This window comes from Podarcis gaigeae (genome assembly GCF_964106915.1).
Source record: "Podarcis gaigeae genome assembly, chromosome: 9".
Taxonomy (NCBI): domain Eukaryota; kingdom Metazoa; phylum Chordata; class Lepidosauria; order Squamata; family Lacertidae; genus Podarcis; species Podarcis gaigeae.
In genome coordinates this window covers 79,538,253-79,554,868 of record NC_139685.1, presented here as the reverse complement: position 1 = coordinate 79,554,868, position 16,616 = coordinate 79,538,253, and the positions used below count along the sequence as shown (strand labels likewise).

At 50.9% G+C, this 16,616-nt stretch overlaps 1 protein-coding gene across 2 annotated transcripts in view; it reads left to right on the top strand.

Annotated features, from left to right (window-relative positions):
* The window catches only part of SFXN5 (sideroflexin 5), an 87,662-nt gene that overhangs the window by 30,301 nt on the left and 40,745 nt on the right, over positions 1–16,616 (top strand). For both annotated transcript variants that reach the window (XM_083757167.1, XM_083757166.1), the window contains 6 exons: positions 1,782–1,836; positions 4,225–4,250; positions 7,940–7,993; positions 12,220–12,276; positions 13,047–13,112; positions 15,529–15,619. In XM_083757167.1, the coding sequence (XP_083613293.1) occupies positions 1,782–1,836; positions 4,225–4,250; positions 7,940–7,993; positions 12,220–12,276; positions 13,047–13,112; positions 15,529–15,619 (349 nt within the window). The remainder of the gene's footprint in view (positions 1–1,781; positions 1,837–4,224; positions 4,251–7,939; positions 7,994–12,219; positions 12,277–13,046; positions 13,113–15,528; positions 15,620–16,616) is intronic.

Here is a 16,616-nt window from a genome sequence, read left to right as displayed (position 1 = left end):
TTTTTGCCTTCCTGCAAAAGTGGCGAGTGCCAGTTGTCCTTGTCTGTTTGGCTGCCTCTGTCTGTTTGCCCAACGGGATGCCTGGCCTTTCCTTGCCCTGGGAGCTGCCCTTGGCTTCCCTTTTCCATTAAGGTTAAGGAGGAGTCGCTGCAGGGCCCCAGACCAAGTGAGAACCATTGTCATGCATGGTTTCCAAGCTCATGGGGATGCTGGAGGGGGATGGAATAGACCCAGTTGCAGGTAGGTGTGATGCTCCTGCTAAATCCAACAAAGAGTAAAGCAGCCTAGAGGATTCTCCAGGTGTACCCCCTCTTTGGGACGCGGGTGGCGCTGTGGGTTAAACCACAGAGCCTAGGACTTGCCGATCAGAAGGTTGGCAGTTCGAATCCCCGCGACGGGGTGAGCTCCTGTTGCTCGGTCCCTGCTCCTGCCCACCTAGCAGTTGGAAAGCACAAAAAGTGCAAGTAGATAAATAGGTACCGCTCCAGCGGGAAGGTAAATGGCGTTTCCGTGCGCTGCTCTGGTTCGCCAGAAGCGGCTTAGTCCTGCTGGCCACATGACCCGGAAGCTGTACGCCGGCTCCCTCGGCCAATAAAGCGAGATGAGCGCCGCAACCCCAGAGTCGGCCACGGCTGGACCTAATGGTCAGGGGTCCCTTTACCTTTATCTTACCCCCTCTTTAGGCACCCCAAGGTGTGGATCAGTTACTTGTCTTCTCATTTACAACAGCTTTGCCTGTAAATCAAACAGGTGTGGACCTCCCCAGATGGAGTTTCTGCCTTCTGAAAGCCCTTGTACTTTCAGATAGAAGTGCAGGAAGTACATGTATGTCACAGTTTAAAGGGGAACGATTTCAAGGCGATAGGCATAGCAAGCCGAGTTCCTAATTTTTATTTAGAAATACCCTCTCTGGTCGTTAATTCTCTTATAAAACCTTCATTGCTGCATAATTTCTGAGGCAGGCTGGGCTCTGCTTGTCCTGTTTTAAGCCAAAGAAGATTGGTTCTTAATTTCTAAAAGGAGAGGCTGGTGTGAGGTGCTGGGGGGGGGAGCCCATAAATATGCCATATATTCCAGGGATGGTGGGGGGGAACCCCACAGTTGGAAGGTAACCCTTGGTGACTCTGGAGTGCAATCATAGTCAAAACTTTAGCAAAGGCCTTTTTCTCACATAATAGACCCTCTGTCACACTTACATAGTCCGACTGAATCAGGGGAATGTCAGCCTGGGATAATAATAATAATAATAATAATAATAATAATAATAATAATAATAATAATTTTTATTTATACCCCACCCTTCCCGGTTCAAAAACCGGGCTCAGGGCGGCTGACAACAAATTTAAAACACTTAATTGTAAAAGCAGCATAAATTCCAGTATAAAAACATGAATAACAATAAAATTCAAAATTCTTTATTGGTTTTTAGTTTTTCAAATACCACCTTCTCTCATGGCTTGAGAGAGTTTAGCTGGGGGCAGGGAGAATGTGCATGGGGGGCAACTTTGCAGTGCTAGCCGGACCTGCTTGTGCCTTTTGAATGTATGTGGGGGTGGGGGTCGGGGGGGTTGTAAAGGAGGTCATGGAGGCAGGAGAAAAAGTAGAGCAGTGAATATGTCTCCAAGGACCACCTCTCTCTTGCAGGGCAAAAATCCTCTGTTAAAGTGCCCCCATCATCCCTGGGGTTGTAGGCAACTCACTTGCACCACGGCTGGGAGGGCAGAATTGGGGATGGCACCCCCCGCTTCCTCTCTACCTTCACTGTGTCTGATTTCTTGTAGGCCATCATCCATCCGGACACGAACGAGACGATTTTCATGCCTTTCAGAATGTCAGGTATGGCCCAACCTCGTAAAAAAGCTGCTTGGGTGCATTATGTTCCCCCCTCCCCCAAAAAACCAAGGAATCCCTTAAACAAAAATATTTTGTGTTGCTCTTTGGATTCCCCCATTGTTATTTTAGGATGCCAGAAAGGCTTTTGTGGACGTGCAAGCCCCTCACAATTAAAATAAAAACTTTTAAAATTATATATGTACCGTGTGTGCACGCGCTACTGTGCTACTAGAATTTGTCAATTTAAATTAAACATTAAAAAAAAATCTTTGTGCTGAGCGTTCCTGCAGGCCCCCTGCTTCCTGCTGTGCTTATGCAATTTCCACTGGCTTTTGTGGCCCCTGAGACCCCTCCAGATGCGTTTTTGCATTGCCTTAGGAAGAAGAGGGAGCCTCTGCCTTATGAGAGGAAAGGCAACAGGAAGCTCTCTCTGAGGAAGATCCAGATGGGGAGCAGCAAAAACAACAAGGGGGTCCAGTTGGTTGGAGCGTGGTGTTGATAACGCCAAGGTTTGATCCCCGTGTGGGACAGATTCCTCTTCTTGCATTGCAAGGGGTTGGGCTGGATGATCCTCAGGATCCCTTCCAACTTGACAGTTCTGTGATTCTTGCGGCACTTTAAAGACTAGCAAATTCATTTTGGCATAAGCTCCCGTGGACTCAAGCCCACTTTCTCAGACGCGGATGTGATGAAGTGGACTTCAGCCCACAAAACCTTATGCTGTAATAAATTTGTTAGTCTTTAAGATGCCGCGAGTCACTTTGTTGTCTTTTAAGATGGTGCTGGCCATCTTTCCTTTTAAAGGACTTGCATTAAAACGAATGATTTTTCTTTTCTTTTCAAAATTGCTGCCTGATAGGCTGGGGGTGCCTTCTTCGCTCACCGGAGGGTTGGTTTTTAAAAATTGATTGATCTGATAACTTAATTGGTTAAATATTGCAGCCCTGCTTAAAAGAATAACTGAAACAAAGCTTCCCCAAAAGTGTTTGGGTGGACCTTACCTGCTCTGCAGCCTCGTGGCTGAGCCCTGGCAGTTTTCTTTCTCCCCCAGATCCAAGAGCTGCTTTGAGTGTGTGACCAGCTGGGATTGGCTTGCAAGAGCCACCACAAATAGCAGCTCCCTGGATTCAGACTCTCGCCTCCCACTGGCATTGCATCCCTCAGGGAGGAACGTAGTTTTGCTCATCGTAAGGCTACCTGGCACGTCAGATTTAACTCCTCTGCAAGTGTGCACACTTGTGATGAGACCTGTGGTATCATTGCCTCTGGCCTGAGTACCTTACGTATTTTAAGATTTTTATTTTGGCATTTTATATTGTGAACCGCCCTGAGATCTACGGGGGAAGAGTGGCGTACAAATAATAGTAGTAGCAGCATACCCTTCAACATTTCGCCAATGAAAATAGGGAGGTCCCATTCCATAATGATAATTTTCCTATTTATACCCCACACATCTTACGGGGTTGCCCCAGCCACTCTGGGCAGCTTCCAAGATACAGGGTTGCCTTCGGATGGCTCAGGGGTCACATAACTCTCTACCCTCCCAACATTTCTCCCATGGAAATAGGGACGTCCTAAGGAAAAGTGGGACATTCTGGGATCAAATCATAAACCGGGACGGCTTCTCTAAATCAGGGGCGTCCCTGGAAAATAGAGACTCTTGGAGGGTCTGTAGTAGTAGTGGTAATAATAATAATAATAATAATAATAATAATAATAATGCCAGAGTTCAGTAACAAAGGATGGTGGGCAGAATCCTAATGTCACCTGAGACACAGGAAAAACACAGACACAGCTCTGAGCAGGGCCAGACTGAGGCTTGATGAGGTCCTAAGCTACTGAAGGTAATGGGGCCCTTTCTATGTCCAGATGTCCTTTGTCCACAACAAATTGTCACTGTTTTTTGTGTTGTACATATGCTATCTGGTAATTTATGGACCTAATAGGTATCTCAAGCCATTTGCCCATGTTGCCCTGCAACCAGTCCATGCAGAATGTAGGCACCCTATATATAGAAAGGAGCAAACCAGGGATATTTTAGGGAGCAGGCTAGCAGGCGGGGCCCATTCCTTACATCAGAGGAGCCTACACAACACAAAACACTGTTGCTGGATGTAGGTTTTATTTTATTTGTTTTTTATCTTCTATTTTGGAAAAGTACATCCAGTTTTTTCCCCTTTAATTTTTTGGGGGGCCCGAAGAGAATGGGGCCCTAAGCTATACCTTGTTGAGCTTATACATAAATCCGGCCCATGGTCTGGGGACGGGTGAGGTCTTTTGTCTCTTTCCTCTGCTCTGCATCTGTTACACTAGACTATAAACCTATTTTGGGGTGATGGAGTCTCTCTCTGTATATACTAAAATATGTTTTCCCTCCACTTCTTCCTGTAGGTTACATTCCTTTTGGGACACCTATTGTGAGTATTTTAGCATCTTCTTGCTCCAGCGGTGCTTGGCTTTCATGTTTGGTGCAAAGTACCCTGTTGGCCTTGGAGGGGCAGCCTTTACATTGGACATGATGCTCCTCTGCTGGAACTGGGGGTGGGGGGTGGGAGGAAGGAGACGGAACGGCCCACCTTGGGTTGGGTTCAGCCTGGCAAGAATCCACTTCCTTTCTCTCTGCCATGCTCTGCTTTCGTTCCTCTCCTCACCCAGCAAAGTCCTCTCCATCTGCCTGAAGCACCGAATGAAGGAATAAAGCTGTTAGAAGTTACAGTACAAGGGGCACTTTCCCCTTGGCTGAAGTCAGTGGGGTGATGCAGGTGGGGCGGAATGGGGGGGTCTGGAGGGCAGAATTTCTGGACATCAGGGTGTGCCTTTTGTCTTCTGGATGGAAGAGGCTCAGTCTGATCCAGAAATATTTCTTCTTATTGAGAAGCCCTTCTGGCCTGAGACCCAGCCTGAATGCCTGAGAATAATTTCTTGTGGTGAAGTAAATAGGGAGCATCTAACAGAGGTGTGAGGAGGGGTCTCCCCAGTGTCCTAAGACGGATTGGTCTTGTTCCCTTAAGAATATAAAGAAGAGCCTATTGGATCAGACCATGGCTAGGCAAACTAAGGCCGGATCCGGCCCAATCACCTTCTAAATCTGGTCTGCGAATGGTCCAGGAATCAGCGTGCTTTTACATGATTAGAATGTGTCCTTTTATTTAAAATGCATCTCTGGGTTATATGTGGGGCCTGCCTGGTGTTTTTACATGAGTAGAATGTGTCCTTTTACAGTCATACCTCGGGTTAAAATTGCTTCAGGTTGAGCGTTTCCAGGTTGCATTCCGCGGGAACCTGGAAGTAACGGAACGGGTTACTTCCGGGTTTCGCCGCAGGTGCAGACGCTCAAAATGACGTCACACGCATGCGCAGAAGTGGCAAATCGTGACCCACGCGAGTTGCGTTCTGCTCAGGATGCAAACGGGGCTCCGGAATGGATCCTGTTTGCATCCAGAGGTACGACTGTATTTAAATTGCATCTCTGGGTTATTTGTGGGGCATAGGAATCCATTCATATTTTTTCAAAATATAGTCCGGCTCCCCACAAGGTCTGAGTGGACCGGCCCCCTGCTGAAAAAGTTTGCTGACCCCTGGATCAGACCCACCTTGTCCAGCATCCAAATGCCTGGGAGAAACCAGGGAGCAGAACCTGAGCAGAGCCAGAGTCACACTCTGCCCTCCTGTGTTTTCCAGCAGCCTTGCTGCCTCTGACTGTGAACGGGAAGAGCATAGCCATCCTGGCTAGGAGCCACCCATAGCCCTCTCCTCCTCCGTGAATTTGCCCAGTCCTTTTATAAAGCCTTCTGGGTTGGCAGCCATCCCTGCCTGGCGTGGGATTGACAGCCACAGTTTAAAGCATCCTTTTCCCGGAGGTCCCTTGCAGGAACTTCCCTTACGGCTCAGTCATCTGTGCCACCCTTAGTGCCACCTGAAATCATCAGCTGCCTCGCCTTCGCTCCCGGCAGAGAGCCTCCTGGCTGCGCTGCCCTTCTGCTCCGTTCTTCCTCAGCTCCCCCTCAGTTATTCTGAGGCTTGAATTCCTCCCATGGATGCATTCTGGGCCGCATTGCCGGAGACATATGGCCCTTCCTGTAATGATAGATCTTGAGGGAGGGGCTGGCATGGCTCCCAGCACAGAGAGGGGAAAGGTGTCCTTATTTATGTTTAACATTTGGGTGGTAATCTGTAATTAACTTTGCAAAAAGTTAAACACAAATTTTGAGTTAGCGATCAGGTTGACACCAAAATCGGCCCGAATCCAGACCTGTCAGAGATGCTGAGAGCTGTCAGCAGAGCTCAGTTTTGTGAGCTGCAAATGATAAACTGGAACCTCTTGTCATAAAGCAGAAAAGGAAAGGGGGGGGGGAACCGATGTTCAAATGTTACATTTTAATTTTAACATTTATGCCAATTGATCTGTGAAATGTAGTGACATAATTGGCCGTCTGCTCTCGCAGTCTGAGTCTCAAACTGAGCATACTGGGAAGAAGTGGGTGGCGATGGAGGGAGTGGAACTGGGAACCCCCTTCCCTCTCCCCACGGCGGTGTGGGGCTCCACTGCCTCCACTTCAGGGTGTGCTAAACCTGGGGCGAGCATTTGCCGCCCTCCAGAGGGCTTTGTTTGTAAGCCAAGAGATCTAGAGGCTCCTTGTGCCTGAGGCCAGAAGAACCCAAGGACAACCATGCAGCTGGATCAGGCCATGGGGGACCCATCTGGTCCAGCATCCTCACAGTGGTCAACTAGACACCCCAAAGGAAGGAAGCCCACAGGCTGGACACGGGCCGGAGGCAATTGCGGGAAAGCTCAAGAGGGGAGAGGGCTCTTGGGCTTGGGTCTGGCTTGCAGGTTTCCCACAATGGACAACTGGTTGGCTGGATCCAGCAGGGTTCTTCTCATGCTCTTGTGATGTATTCCATAGCTGAACAATCAGTCGCTGTGTGAAGCACTTCTTCCTTTGGGATCTCTCCTGGATCTTCACTGGATAGCCCTGAGTTCTAGTCTTACCCCTTTTTTCTACTGCATCGTGTTAGACTTGTCTGCTGTGTCTCTTCTCACTTGCCCAGCAAGCAGAGGGAGGTCAGGAAGGTGTATCAAGCAGATTCTGGTAGCGAGGAAGGAGACTGGCTGGCAGTCAGGCCAGGCCATCTGAAGACGGGTCTGGGAACAGCCTGGGAAGAGGACCTGGCTGTGTCCTCATCTCGTTCGGGAGCCAGAGCTCTTTGCCCTGGATCTGATAGACCTGTTGGGGAACCGGTTTGATATAATCACCTTGCGGTTGAGGAAGGTTACACACATGCACGGCGGCAGGGATCTGGCACTCCGACCAGCCACGCACAGAGGCAGTGATGTGGAAAAGCCCCACCTGTTGAATACCTGCCAGGTAGAAAAGTGTGGGAGACAGGCTCCTCTCCCTTAGGACTACGCCTGGCTTGGAGTGGCCAGGGCTCTTAGGCTCCCCCCACCCCCCAGTTTTATGTCTGTATTTTCAATCTGACTTCCGTGGGGGAGTGCATCACCTTAATGTTTGTGGCCCAACCTGATCTCCAGGGCAGGTGAGAACGGGAATTTAATGAGCAAACATGTCTGCCATCTGCAAAGGAATTAATGTACTGTCCCCTGGTGCAGCTGTTTCTGGAGTACTGGGGCGGGGGACTTACCAGTTTGTTTTGGTCTCCGGACTCTCTTGCGCCACCCCAGCCACCCCAGCCAGTAAATAGAAATGGAGCTGTATGTTCCTTGGCAGACTTCTTCCCATAGGGAGAGCACTTGCACCCCATGCGCCTCTTGCAGGCTACCCACTCTCAGTGCTCTCCCCTCGCCATCCTCACAGCCCCCACCTGCCAGTGGCAGAACTCTCTTGCTCCTCTGCAGCCTTCCCTGACTTCCCTCAGACTCCTTCTGGGTCCACCTGTCCCACACAGAGATTTAATGCACTCTTGGCTTTGTTCATCTTTCTATGGCTTCACGCTTCATGGTGGAGCTTCTTGGCCACCCTTGGAGAAGGGCAGGCGGGGCGTCGTCAGTTGCTGTTGGGAGAGGCAGTCCCATCCCTCCCCAAATGCCCAACCCCACCCACCGTCTTCCCTGAAATCTGCCCCTTCTCTCTTTCTCTCGCAGGTTGTCGGTCTCCTGCTGCCAAATCAGACGCTGGCATCCACCGTCTTCTGGCAGGTAATGACGACTTGCTGCCTGTCATCACTGTGCTCAAAAAGCCTCGCTTCTCTTCTTTGCTGCAGCCGAAAACACAAGCAGAATCCCGGCTTTGAGCTTCCTTTTGGCTTGTGGGATGGGGAGGCTGGAGGGAGGCCGTCATTTTCTGTGTGTGGTGATGGGGGAGCAGCCCCTTCGGCAGTGGGCTCTCTTTCAGGGAGAAAATAAGGAGAGCCCTGCTGGGTCACACCGATGCCCCGTCTGGTCCAGCCTCCTGTTCTCACAGTGCCCACAAGATGCCCATTAAAGGAAACCCACAAGCAGGACCCAAGCACAAGGGCATCCCCTCCTGGCTGCTTCTAGTAACTGGTATTCAGAAGCGTTGCTGCCTCTGACCGCGGAGGCAGAGCAGAGCCCTCACTTGCATCCCTTTAGGCCAGGCACGCAGAACCTTCAGCCCGCAGGCCCAGAGGGGTCCCTAGGAGTCCTGCCCTTTCCTCCCCAGCCAGGCTCACCTGCTCTCACACCTGAGGTCGGCTGTGGGGCAGCTCAACTTGCAGCCCTATAGAGAGCCCTATAAGTCTATGATTCTGTGCAGTTGAGTTGGGTATGTTCAGCCTGGAAAAGAGGAGATCCAGAGGAGATATGACGGCCGTCTTCAAATATCTTAAGGGCTGTCCCCTGGAAGATGGAGCAAGCTTGCTTTCTCCTGCTCCGAAGGGTAGGACTCGAACCCATGGCTGCAAGTTACAAGGAAGGAGATTCCAACGAAACATCAGGGAGAATTTTCTCATGGTGAGAGCCATTTGACTGCAGAATGGATGACCTCAAAGGGGTGGACTCTCCTTCCTTGGAGGCTTTTAAGTGGAGGCTGGATGGTCATTTCTCAGAGATGCTTTAGCTGAAATTCTTGCATTGCAGGGGGCGGACTAGAGGACCCCTGGGTTCCCTTCCAGCTGTACAGTTCTGTGATTCTATGAGAGGGGGCTCCTCTTTATTCCTCTGCTAACACAACCTCTATCTGGTGCCTTTTCAGTTTGGAGCCTGTTCCTTCTGCCTCCAGGGCTTGCTTTCTCTGTTGTTCATCTCTGAGAGCAAGTCCTGCTTGGGGCAGGGAATCGGCAGCGGAATAAGCTCTTTAGCTATTATAATCTTAGCAGCAGTTATAACTGGAACATTTTGACTTCTGAACGATTTCTAGGGGCACCAGCCACAGAATGGTTGCCCAGGGAATGAGCTGCATAGCAGACAGGAAGGAAGCCATGGGTCGCTCTCCAGGGAAAGACCAGCCCCTCTGATGCAGCCAAAATGGACCCATGCCAGCAGTGCAGAGAACCCAAGAGAGCAGGGAGGTTGACCAAGGCTGCTCAAAGGTTATTCCCTGCCTTCCCCTGGTGTTTGCTCTCGTGAATGGTCTGGGCCTTTTAGCACGGATCCTGCCCTTAGTGCCAGGATTTCAGTTATGGCATGCAAGATGGGAGAGCCCTCACCATAAATTACATTTCTGCCTAAAGATGTGAGGATCACGAAGGAAGGGTGAGCACCTTGATGGGGGCAGGAAATCTCTTGGGATGCCTTGGGAACTCTGGAGGTTGTTCCTTGGGAGACCTTCCACAACAGAAATAAAAAACATTGGATTTTCAATGCAAAAGATCTTTCTTAGCGCACCCTCAAAGGGTCCAAGCAGGTCTGCATTCCAGACACCTGTGGATAGCAGATAGAAGCGCTGTGTTTCCTTGCACTGGATCGAGTGTCCTGGTGATCTTCCTTTTCCTTGCAAGTTCCTAGTCCTCATGTTGGTGCTTGGGAGTGTGTGGGCAGAGCCTGGTCAGGTGGGGAAAGTCTTAAGACCTTTTCCTCTCGGTATGAAGAGCCGGGAGCTGAGGAAATCAGACAAACAGATGCAGAATCCGGAGTACCTTTGGTGCAGAGTGTGCTTGGATGTTGCTGCGCTTGGGATTGAGAGTCAAGTAAAGGTAGCAAAAGGAGCATCGCGCGTACCTTTGAACTTTCTGCAGGAAGTCTGGAGGAAATGGGGCCTCTGCAGAGAGGACCTCCTCTTTGGACAGCTTCTTGTTCTGCCCCCACTCTGTAAAGTTTTCCCCTCCCCTCCTTTTCGCTTTTGCTGTCATTGCCCTTCCTCTTCCTCCCTCTCATCCCTCCAGTTTTCTCCCCACCCTCTTCCTCCCTCCTCTCTGACTCCTCTCTGTTTCTCCCCCTCTTCTCTCCTCTCAGCCTCATTTCCCAGGTTCTGCCCGGCAACTGGAGAGGAACAGAGAGAGAGAGCAGTGCAGAGCCAGTTTTTAGGGTGCAGGTTGCAGCCCAGGTCATGTCAGGGCCCCGACGGAGGTAAGCGCCACCCAGAGCAGCTCTGCAGGGATAGAGGGGAGCCCCTGAGGCCTTGGCACCGGCAGAAGCTGGGCTGCTCAGGGACACCCCCCACCCCCAAACACACCCTCCGGCACATCTTTCCTGGATGTCAGGGGTGAGGGAAGGCCTGCCTGCCTCATCTATTTATTTTTTCCAGATACTTCTATATAACACTCAATACCAAAAAGCAGTGCAGTCTGCAAAGGAAGGGCAAAGGGAAATAGCACGCAAGGTCTGAAACCACAAATACACCAGCGCCACCTGAATCAGTGAAATCTGGGTGAGGCAAGAACTTAGCAGCCCAGTTTGAGAACTTAAAAGTCCAGTAAAGGAAGAAGTAGAAGAGTTTGGATTTGATATCCCACTTTATCACTCCCCTTCAGGAGTCTCAAAGTGGCTAACAATCTCATTTCCCTTCCACAACACTCTGTGAGGTGAGTGGGGCTGAGAGACTCAGAGAAGTGTGACTGGCCCAAGGTCACCCAGCAGCTGCAGGTGGAGAAGCGGGGAATCGAACCCGGTTCACCAGATTACGAGACTACCGCTCTTAACCACTACACCACACTGGCTGAAGGGAGCTATCAGGTGTCATTTTAAAACTCATGGCAATGGAGGCCTAAAGGGCCGGTTCCACCTTCAGAGAAGGCTCCCTTCTAAGAAATCATTGGCAGCAATCCTTTGTGTCTCCTCTGGAGGCTCAGGGGGGAAGGGGGTCAGCCAGGTATCCAGGCCCTTTGTGGTTTGGGGGCTTATATGTCCTCAATACCATCTTGAACGTGGTCCCGTATCTAACTGGCCGTCACTGCAGCTCCTAATGTCATGGCAAAATAGGTGCTTAGCACCGCAGCCTGCTGAGTTCTGCACTGGATGCACCTTCTGGGCCAAGCGTGAAGGCAGCCATGCATCATGCGCATTGCGCCATCTGGTTGTGAGTTTATAGGCGCACGAACTGCAGTGGCCAGATTGTCCCTGTCCTGACAAAAAAAGATGTATCAGGCAGGGGTTCCTGTGTACCAGGGAGGGAGTACATCGTGCTGAGCTGGACGAGACCCTGGTCCGACTCTGGGGGAGAAGGCAGCTTCTGAGATGGCAGGGGTTCCTCTTCAGGTGAATGTGAGGGCAGGGGGCTTTATTGGAGCCCCGACAGCCATAGTGGGCAAACCTGTGTACAGTGGTACCTTGGGTTACATACGCTTCAGGCTACATACGCTTCAGGTTACAGACTCCGCTAACCCAGAAACAGTGCTTCAGGTTAAGAACTTTGCTTCAGGATGAGAACAGAAATTAGGTTCCGGCAGCACGGCAGCAGCAGGAGGCCCCATTAGCTAAAGTGGTGTTTCAGGTTAAGGACAGTTTCAGGTTAAGAACAGACCTCCAGAACGAATTAAGTACGTAAGCCGAGGTACCACTGTACTGCAGGAGCCCCAAGGTACTCTGTGGCCATGCAGCAGCCCCCTCCCCATTTTCCCAGCACAGGAACTCGGTTGGGAAAGACTGCTGTCCCTGGGCTGGAGGAGCTCTGGGCTCGCAGGGTCTAAGTTAGCAAGAGAGGTTCCAGAGTGTGCGCTTTGGGTGTGTGCATGTGTGTGTGCATGCGAGAGAACGAGGGAGAGAGTACTGTATCTGCCAAAGGTGCCCCTCTCTGCAGGGCTTGTTCTTTCGCGGATACATAACACCATTGTCTGGATTTGATAACAAAAACTTCCCTTCCCAGCGGTAGCCATAATTGGAAATGCTGCTTTCCTGCATGTTTGCTATAACTCCTTCTTTTCAGCAATTGTGCTGCTGCTGTTGCCTGCCCACCCGCCCTCTCCCTCGTTCTCTCTCTCTCTTTTAACCAGCTGTTTGTTCCGGTTTCTTTCTGTTTTCTCCTTTAGTGGTTGAATCAGAGCCACAATGCCTGTGTCAACTATGCAAACCGAAATGCGACAAAGGTGAGCGGTCGTTTTACGTGTGCGCCATTTTCAAGGAAGCTGATGTAAGATTCTCCTCTGGAAAGCGCCTGGCCTGCACCTCTGGCCCCCACCTGGTCCCGCTGGCCAGAGGCTCCTGGATCAGAGCATCAGCTCCCAGAGATCGTCCCGAGGAGATTCTGCTGCCCTGGGCTGTTGTGATTGGCGGGAGGCTCAGTTGCCGTGGATTGGATGAAACAGCTCAGGGATGGCGTAGGGGCGGTGCCCAGCCACTTACGCCATCCCTGAGACCTGCAATGTATTGCCTTGCTATATCTTTCAGCTCTGTTCATTTCCTCTTCTCCTGTTTGTGGGGACCCCTTCCTTGGCGCTTCTGCAGCGTGCGCACAGGTCAGAACAGGTGGGGCACAAGTTCCCCATGTTTCTGGGGGCACCAGTGCAGAGGGGCACTCTCCCTGGCACTGGCACAGTCCCATCTCTTCCCTCAATCTGCACCCACACACAGCCATGCCCAGAGCATGCCTGGAGGACGCCATGTTCTTCCTCTTGTATGAATTTTATTGTTTTTCACGTTTTTATACTGGAATTTATGCTGCTTTTACAATTAAGTGTTTTAAATTGGTTGTTAGCCGCCCTGAGCCCGGTTTTTGAACCGGGAAGGGCAGGGTATAAATAAAATATTATTAGTAGTAGTAGTAGTAGTAGTAATATTATTAATTTGCAGTCCCTGTGAGCTGGGCTTCAGGTGGCATGTTCTGGCTGACACGCTGCTTTTGTTCTTCTTCCTGCAGCCTTCTCCAACGTCCAAGTTCATCCAGGGCTACTTGGGAGCTGTCATAAGTGCTGTCTCGATCGCAGTGGGTAGCCCTTTCGTCTTCTCTCTGTCGGTGTGCTCTGACCGCTGGGCACCTGGGCAAAGACCTAGCTCTGGGCCCAGCCCCTCTGGATGGCCTCCTCTGCCGGCTGGCACACTGTGCCTTGGCACCTGGCGCCTCGCAGGAGGCACTGCCAGCCGTGGCTGCGCCCTGGTCGCTTGCCAATGCCTCCCCATTGCCAGGGCTAGTCATTATTCAGTTCCTTTGCACTGCTAGCTCTCAATGGGCGAGAAGAGTCTTGCCCTGGAGAACAGGGTATGTGATTATGTTCCTCAAACAGGTGTTTATGCCACACCTTTTGTTCGAAAAAGGAAGATGTTGGGGGCTGGAATTGAGAGAGAGAATGGCCTGCTTCTTTCTTCCCCAGATTCGAAGGCCTTAGGCCTCATTAAATGCACTCTGATGTCAATTAGCAGCAAATCACCTCCTAGGGTGATCCCATTAGGACTAGATGACCTGAAAACAAGTGCCATTCCCCACCTCCCAGTGGTCTGCAAAAGATCTTGTATTAATTAAAACCAGGTCTCTCCCCCCCCCCCCCGCTGCAAGTGCACAGCCTCCCCTGGGCGGCAGGCAGAATGCCGGGGGCCACTGGTGTCAGAAGAGGGCCTGGAGGGCCAAAGAGCAGCTCTGAGAAGGGTTTCCAGGTCATGGTTCTTGCCCAGAAGAGTGGCAGCTGCACACGTCATTTACAACAATAAGCAGTTTAGAAAAGTCAAGAAGCGTCCAAGATCCATGCATAGGGGGCTTGTGAGTCAGCTGCATAAGAAGGTGAGGATTCTGTAGCACAGCCTTCCCCAGCCTGGTGCCCTCCAGATGTTTTGGACTACGTCTGGGACGCATAGAAGGCGTTGTCTATCTGGAGAGCACCTGTGTGGCAAAAAGCTGCTGTAGCCCATATGCCAAATCTGTAGGGCAGGAATGGGGTACTGGATCTGGCCCGCAGGACGGGCACTTTCTTCCGCCACCTCTGCCAGGCCATCTCTGCCAGGTGCATGGGGGAACCCCCCTTCTCTTAATCCTAGCCCCTGTCTCTGCTTCCTGTGGCCTCTGGCAGTTCTCCTTCAGAGCCTAGCAGGCGACGTTTCTGAGTCTGCAGATACAGAGGTCAGGGTTGGTGTGGATTCAGGGAATGAGAAGGCAGTCGGAGCACCTCTTGCAAAAGCCTCCCCCTCTTTTTTGCTTTTCTAGGTGGCCCCAAACTCCGCAGCAATGAGACACCCAAGGGCCCCATGGAGGGCCGATGGTGGGGGATGGCAGTCTGTGCAGCTGCCTGCTTCCTCACCCCCCCTTCCCTGCCCCTGCAAATTCACTGCCAGGTTCATTCTAGGCTCCTTTTCTGCTGCCCCTCGTCTGCTGCCCCCTTCTCTCTCCACCCCCCCGGCCATTACACCCCCACAGCGACACCATTTTTCACCCTCCTGTCTAGGTGAGGGCACCCCTGTGGCTTTCCCTAATGCCTGCTCCTTCGCCTTGATAATTGTTTGCGAGGAGGAGGAACAGCACACAGGGGCTGCCTTGACAGCCTGCGAATTTGCTGCGATAGCCCATAATCAGGTTGAGATGAAGAAGGAGGCCACCCACCGCCCTCGGCCCTCCTGTGGCCTCTTAGGAAGGTGGGCTGGCCTCTGGGGGCCAGTCCTTTCAGCCCCGCGGGCCCTGGTCTGGCCTTTACACTTTTGTGATGCGAGCCTCAAAACAATGGTCTCTCCTCAAGCCCTAAATCCTCCCTCTCCCCCCCCCCCAGCACCTCAAAGTCCCCTGTGCGGGAGGGGACCCTAGTAGGCACCCCCCCTCCACCTTCCTGCTTCTGGCCTGGGAGAATAAACACACACAGATAACGCAAGAAACTTCTGTAAAATAATTTCCATTTCTTGAATCTTGCTCCCAGGTTGAGGATCTGGGAGGCTGGATTTCAGCCCCTGTCAACATACGGATTGCTTTTTGAAAACATATTAGATTTTCACATTTGATTGTTTTAACTGCATGTTGTTTGAACTGTGCAGATCTCCCAGAGGAGGTTGTTCATTGATTGATTAGAATGACCGATTAAAATGATTCCGTGTTAGGAGCTGGCAGGGTCACAGAAAGTAAAACCTCTGGTTGTGATCAGAGTTATCCCAGCAGCAGATGCTGGGCTTGTTTTGCTATCTATTGCTATTTTACTGATGGCTTTTCTTGGTATGTTTGGTTTTAAATGTTGTATGTACATTTCCCTCCCCCCCCCTTTTTTTAGTGACCTTATTGTGTTTTATGTAAACTGCTTAGGTACTTTGCATATTAAGCGGTCTGTGAATATTACCGATGGTGGTGGCCTGTGGGGTTGGGCTGTGGCTGCTCTGCCCCCCCCCCCGGCTCTCCTCAAGGCTTCTTTGCCCCCCCTTTCCTTCTCCTGCAGGTGGGCCTTAACGTTCTGATCCAGAGAGCTAATCAGTTTACTCCGGCCACCCGGCTCCTGATCCAGAGATTTGTGCCATTCCCCGCTGTAGGTAAGGGGGTGCATACTTTCCCCTCTTTCTCTGCTTCCGTAAAGAAAATGGGCTTCCACGGTGCACTTGGAAGGGCTGTCCCCAAAGTCCCATTTACGATTCAATACCATAATCTTTATTGTCATTGTCCCATACAGAACAACGAAACTGAAAAAATCTGCATAAGACATTCAAAAACCAACAAGCCTGCTATCCCTGCTATCCCAACCTGGTTAGCCCCCTAAAAACTCTGGTACCCCATAGAGACTCCTTATACTGCATTTAAAACCAAAATTGCATTTGGGTAGAAACTGTTTCTCAGGCGGCTAGTCCTAGTCTTTATAACCCTGTACCTTCTTCCAGTAGGCAGAAGCTGAAAGAGATCATTTCCGGGCTGCGCACTATCCTGCGCTATCTCTGCAGCTTTCTTATGGCACCTGGAAGCATAGATTTGATCCAAGGTGGGAAGAGTGCACCCAATTATTTGGCCCAGAGTACAAATTTGCATATGCTAATTTATACGTAAAGGTGCAAATTTCTACCAGTTTTCAGAGGGAAAAGGAAAATCTGGCTTCATCTTGCTGTCGGGGCTTAATTTACCTCTGGTCGACTTAAGAAGACGGAAGAGCCAGAACTCCTAGCTCCATAGGAAAGGGCTCACTCAAATTAACAAAAATGAATATAGCAAAAGAAGATCTTTCTTTTAGCTTTTCCCTGCATCTGCTTGGGTTATTGGTATTGGTTATTGGTTTGTTTTACGAAAAACAGGAATTTAAAAAAGCTATTTTAAAAATACAGTGTGTGGCTGGGGTTTCATGGGCGCTGCCCGCCTGATGGCAAGGAAAGCAAATTGAATTGGGTGGCTTTGCAAGGGAATTGGACCGATTCAGGGTGGATGAGGCTGTGCTGTGCTGTGTCACAGGCAGCCTTTCTCTAAGTGCCAGCCAGCGGCTGGAGAGCGCCAGTGGGAGGGAGTTGTGGCTGTGGGGCTCAAGCCTGACTTGTGGGCTCTTCCCAT